A 5,657-nucleotide genomic window follows, 5' to 3' on the forward strand; every position below is an offset into this window, starting at 1 on the left:
CACCAGCTCGGAGAAGGAGGCTGTGGAGCAGTGTTTGCTGGCTACCGGATAGAAGATCGTTTTCCAGTAAGTGTTCAGATGATGGTAGTAAGACAGGCAGTGACGCAGATAATGGATAATATCGTAAACTGAGACGTCTGCTGTGTTTCCACCTTTCATTATGTCATACTGAGGAAATGCTCACCAATGCTCTGTGTCTTCTAGGTTGCCATCAAACACATTCCCAAAAATAAAGTCTACTGCAAAGTGGCGGTAAGCGTCCAACACTTGAATTAGTTTCACATTACTGGATTGAATGCGGCGTTCCTCATCATCCACTTTGTTGTAATATTTCAGGATGAAAATGGGAAGATGCTCTCGGTGGAAGTGGCCATTATGCTTAAACTTGCAGGTGAAGCAGAAGGGTCAGTGGGAATATCAGCACCTGTGTCCTTGCTGGAGTGGTTCGACCTTGGCAAAGAGCTGATCCTGGTGCTGGAGAGACCTGTCCCCGCTGTGGACCTGCAAAAATACAAAGCAGAAAATGGAAGAACTTTAACAGAGGACACGGCCAAGGTAAGTTGACTGGAAGAGCCTTAGACTGTACAGCATTCAATCAAGGCAGAAAAGCATTAACTCATTATTGTGTTTTTCATCTTTTCCAGGTCATTCTGAAGCAACTAGTTGATGCTGTAAAGGAACTTGAGGAGAAACACATCTTTCATCGGGACATCAAGGGACAAAACATTCTGATTGAGACCGGCTCAGATGTGCCTCGAGTTCGCATCATTGACTTTGGACTGAGCTGCTTTGTTAAACAGCGATCTCTGTATCGCATCTTCTATGGTAACATATTCTGCTCTTGCTTTTCACAGATGTAACAATTTGTGTCTTTTGTTTTAGAAGAAATTGTAATTGTGTCTGTTTGTTAGGCACTCCTCTTCACATCCCTCCCGAGTGGTACATTAGGAGCTGCTACAGGTGTGGACCCACCACGGTGTGGCAAATGGGAGTGGTGTTGTATGAAGCGCTTCATGCACGATACTTTAGTACCGCGAGGTTCCTCACAAAGCAACTGAGCATCAAAAAGCGTCTGTCCACAGGTAAGAAAACTTCACACTTCCAGATTCACTAGAACTATCATCTTCATCTTTTTGATCTTTTCTTTCTTTCAAGAATGCCGGAATTTCTTGGACGCATGTTTAGCTTTAGCCCCGGAGAAGCGCCCAACACTGGAGGAGCTCCAGCTTCACCCCTGGCTAAGATAACACACACAAACACACAATTCACACCTTATCATGTAAGTGTGATACATTGTAGTAACTTCCTTTCTTTTTTCTGTTGGACAGGAATAGATAGAGTGGGTCAATCTTAAAAAGAAAATAAATAAAAATTTAGCTTTTTTGGAGTTCCTGTAACCCCCCCAGCCATCCCAGGAAAGGGGATCTCTCTTTGAATGGGCTTTCCCGAGGTTTCTTCCCATCGATCTGGCCCCCTGGGGAGTTTTTCCTCGTCTTCATAGAGAGCTTGGGCTGGGTCAGGAGCTCCATCAAAACTGTCTTTATTTGATGACTTCAATGTCATCAAATAAAGATGTGTTTTACTTAAAGTAAAATTTGATCAAAATAAAACTTGTTTAATTCATCTTTGCTGAGGATTCTCCTTCATTACTATTTTGTTTTGTTTTGTTGTTTTGTTTTTACCCATGGTGCATTTTGACAAATAAGAAAACTGAATCAGGTTAAAGTGTGCACAAAGACAGTCACACTGCAAATGATCTGAAGACTTGCATCTGTTGCTCTAACCCCCAACTAGTTTAGACAGATTTCCTGGTTCTACCAGAGGTTTTTTCCTTCAAGAAGGGAGTTTTTCCTTCCCACTGTTGCTGAGTGTTTGCTCATAGTGGGTTGTAAAAGCATAAAAGTTAATAAGAGGCATTCATAGCAGAATTATCACAGAGGGAACTATATAGCTTAAATGTACACAGTAAAATTTGCAGTGTCAAACTAACACTTAAAGAGTTACATTTAACACTGTTTCCGAGTCTATTTGGTGCCATTCAGAATTGGTGTTAAATCAACTCTTTCTATAGTGTTAAAATTTTAGAGTAAATTTAACTCTAAATAGAGTAAAAATTTAACACTGAGTAACACCGCATAGTGTTAAATCAACTTAACACTACTAGTAGTGTCATATTATTTACTCTATCCTAGTGATAAATTAACTCTATTTGAGTAAAATCCCGCTGATTTTTAACACTGAATTGTGTTATTTGAAATTAACACTGGGGGTTCAAAGAACTCTGATCGGAGTTGATGTTACTCTATACTGTGTTATTCATACACTAATCTCTAGTGAAAAATTAGCTCTCATAGAGTAAAATTTGTAATTAATTTTACACCAAGTAATGTTACTAAAACTCTTCCTGTAGTGTTACCTTTACACTCAATTCACTGTTTTGCAGCATGAAAACCTGGTTTTTAATAATGCTTTTACATATAAAACAAGTGAGCAAAAACCACAACTAGATAATACATTTAACAGCTTTATTTTTATGTCAGGCTCAAAATATAAAAACATCTCATGTAGTGTATAAAACACTTTAAAACAATGAATTTAGTTCGGCATAAAACGGCAATATACAGGGAGGAATCTGAAATGCCATATTTGATTTGAAGAAGCAACACAGCTCATTTATGTTCAACACCTTCAGCACCATATTGGGATGCAGTCTGACCCTAAATGCATGATGATGGTCATCAAAACACAGGGTTTCCATCAGTTTTCCGCAGAGCAACACAATGTCATCTTTCACAACAATACTTTTGATCTTACAAAAAAGCAGAATCTCAGACACTACATCTGTACAGATGATAAAGTCAGGGCGGTACTCTGTACTGTGTGTTATTATCCACTTAGCTGAAAACAAACTGGTAGACAACACAGCTCCAAGCAAATTCTGGACCTTCTTCCAGCTCTCCAAGTGTCACCATCTTTCCTGGTCCTAAAGCTAATCTTTCCAGACTAAAGGACTCCCAATGCTTTATTTTATTACTATTATATTTATTTTTACTTGTGGTGTACTGTAAAGGTACACTCTGTAAGGCTGCATCTTTAGCCTGAGTATGAATCTCAAAAAACACTTCCTCCATTGAGGAGACAAAACTACTCACAGTAGATTGGCTTAATCCAGCTGCCCTGAGCTGTGCAACAGCAGAGGCACACCTATCCAAAGTGCTCTTATTTGACCTTTTCAGATGTTGTGGGTGTTTCTTCTACATTAGTTGACATCACCTCCCCTGTAGTGCTAACTTCTTTAACTGCCACATCAGGCTGTAGATTAACATCAGTGTCAGCCTGCTGGTCAAAATAGTTAAGGTGTTTGGTATTTAAATATTTTCTAAAACCTGTGGTCTGGATGAACATGTACATGTTGTGAAGCATAGTGTTTGTAAGATGTGCCAAACACAAAATGTGCTTTAAACAGTTCATCAACAGTACCAAGTGAAGAGGTAGACTTGCATGGCATGGCATTCTTGTCAAGAATAATGAAGAACCGGTGGATGTCATTCTTTTTCACCCCAACAGCCAGGAGGTAGGGTTGAGTGCTGGTAGTGATGGAATCAAGGTGCTCTTGGATATTTGTTCCAGTCTGAAAAGACAAATACAGACAGGCAATAAGAATCAAGTGTTTCTTAAACTGGTAATTCATAACATAAAAATAGAAAAGAAACACAAACCTTCTTGAAGACCACAAGACGCCTTTCTGCTTGAGAAGCTGACACCTTTCCTGGTCTCTTCCGACCCTGACCAGATGGTGGAATCAGATGTAATAGCAATAGAATTGCTGAGAGGTCACTGTCCCAGCCTGCAAAAATTATTTGTTTTTAATAAAGTTGAGTCATCATCAACAACATATTTCAATGCATTGATAAAATGTTTGAGTAGACCCAAAAGACAAAAAGGATAACTGTTCTGTGACAAACATTATATATGCTATGAATGTGCTAATCAAAGAAACAACAGCTCACCAATTAACTTCAGTGACATCCTCAGGTGAGTCAGCTGCCAGCAAGAGTTCTTCCAGGTCACTGGTAGAAGGAAGCTTTCTGCCTTGTTGGATAATCTTTCTTTTGAATGTTGTTGGCCACCTCTCCAGCAACCTGCCTGATACATCCTCACCAAACATCAGTACAAAATCCTGTTCGATCTGTAACAGGGATAGAGAATTATATCTGCTATCTACAAAATATTAAAGTGTGTTTACATTGTCAAAGTAATGACAAATATTCACCAAGCCTTTGATATCTTTGAAACGTGGAAAAACAGACAGTATGTTGCTTGACAGCAGGGCCCTGTTTCAGAAAGCCGGTTTAGTGCAAACTCTGAGTAAGTATACCCTGAGTTAACGAAAACTCTGGGTTTTCGGTTTCACAAAGCGAGTTCAGCTGAAGCCTGAGTGAGTCACTATGACGACACACTCCGTGAAGCTAACCTGCCCCCTAGCAGGTTCACTACAACTAACCCTGACTGTCCCCGCCTCTTTGTCGGAAACCTGACAGTAGGAAGTGTCAGACATGGCGTGTCCCTTCCTTGAAGAGCCAGTAGATCTTGAAGCCCAAATACTCCGCAGAGCTCTCCGCCGGGAGAGAGTGATCAGAGCGCGTATGGACATTTTATCATTACCTGATGATTTCCTGTGCGAACGTTACCGTTTCTCAGCACAATCAATAATTTATTTGGATAACATCCTCAGGCCATATATTGCGCATGTGACACATCGCGGACATTCTCTCAGTTCTGTACATATTATTTGTATTGCACTTCGGTTTTTTGCAAACGGGAGCTTTCTGTATAATATTGGTGATGCTGAGCACGTTCCCAAGGCTACCGTCTGTCGGGCAGTCAGGAATGTTACAGTTGCACTGAAACGTCTCCTGTACTCGTCTGTGGTGTTCCCCGGTCATAGACCCACAAGATTTATCAAAGAGGGATGCCACAAAATTGCAGGTAGCAGGATGAACAAAACTTAATACATGATGTGGTGATACTTGAACTACTACTTAAATTTTACATTTATTTTCACGGTTCCCAGGCGTGATTGGCTGTATAGATGGCACTCACATTCCAATCATTGCTCCTTCAGTAAATGAAGGAGACTATGTGAACAGGAAGTCTTTCCACAGCATTAATGTACAGGTACATAGTTCCCTGTAGCATTTCAAACTAACAAATTATTTCATTATAGTAATGGATGCTAATTTGTGTTCTCTGCACTGTGAAGATCATATGTGATGCTGCCAACATTATCACAAATGTGGAAGCCAAGTGGCCAGGCTCTGTGAGTGGTGGTGGTGGAGGACCCCCACCTGTTTTTCGGGCCTCCGCTTTTTTTCTAGTGGCCATAATGGGTCACATTTGAGCATACAGAGTAAGCAAATATGTACTTATAATGTGCTCAGATAATTTCAATAAGTGCTTACAGAGGGGAAATTAATGTAGCCTCTAACTGCAATTGATTTACATAGGACAAACAGACCAAGCACTATGGCTCATAATACAATTACACCTTACCTGTTTGGACTATATTTTTATATTTCATTTTTACTTGCTGCCAGGAACGTTGGGGGCCTGTTGGGTTGCACCTGCGCTCAAATCACATCACAAAATAAAAGGTA

At 40.2% G+C, this 5,657-nt stretch overlaps 1 protein-coding gene and 1 long non-coding RNA gene across 2 annotated transcripts; one reads left to right on the forward strand and one right to left on the reverse strand.

Moving 5' to 3' along the window:
* Window positions 1–209: 209 nt before the first annotated feature.
* Window positions 210–1,247, forward strand: LOC308399850 (serine/threonine-protein kinase pim-2-like; the record flags this gene model as incomplete). Its single annotated transcript, XM_080887262.1, has 5 exons — window positions 210–252; window positions 337–555; window positions 645–825; window positions 912–1,082; window positions 1,156–1,247. The coding sequence occupies exons 2-5, from the start codon at window positions 352–354 to the stop codon at window positions 1,245–1,247; spliced, it is 648 nt and encodes a 215-aa protein (XP_080743388.1). The 5' UTR covers window positions 210–252; window positions 337–351.
* A 1,296-nt stretch (window positions 1,248–2,543) lies between these two features.
* LOC308400214 lies at window positions 2,544–4,373 on the reverse strand. Its single transcript, XR_013972338.1, has 3 exons — window positions 4,011–4,373; window positions 3,720–3,847; window positions 2,544–3,631 (listed from the first exon to the last, which is right to left on the reverse strand). It is a non-coding gene; the product is annotated as an uncharacterized lncRNA (long non-coding RNA).
* Window positions 4,374–5,657: the final 1,284 nt, after the last annotated feature.

The sequence above is a fragment of the Rhamphochromis sp. 'chilingali' genome (assembly GCF_963969265.1).
Source record: "Rhamphochromis sp. 'chilingali' genome assembly, chromosome: 7".
Classification (NCBI taxonomy): Eukaryota; Metazoa; Chordata; class Actinopteri; order Cichliformes; family Cichlidae; genus Rhamphochromis; species Rhamphochromis sp. 'chilingali'.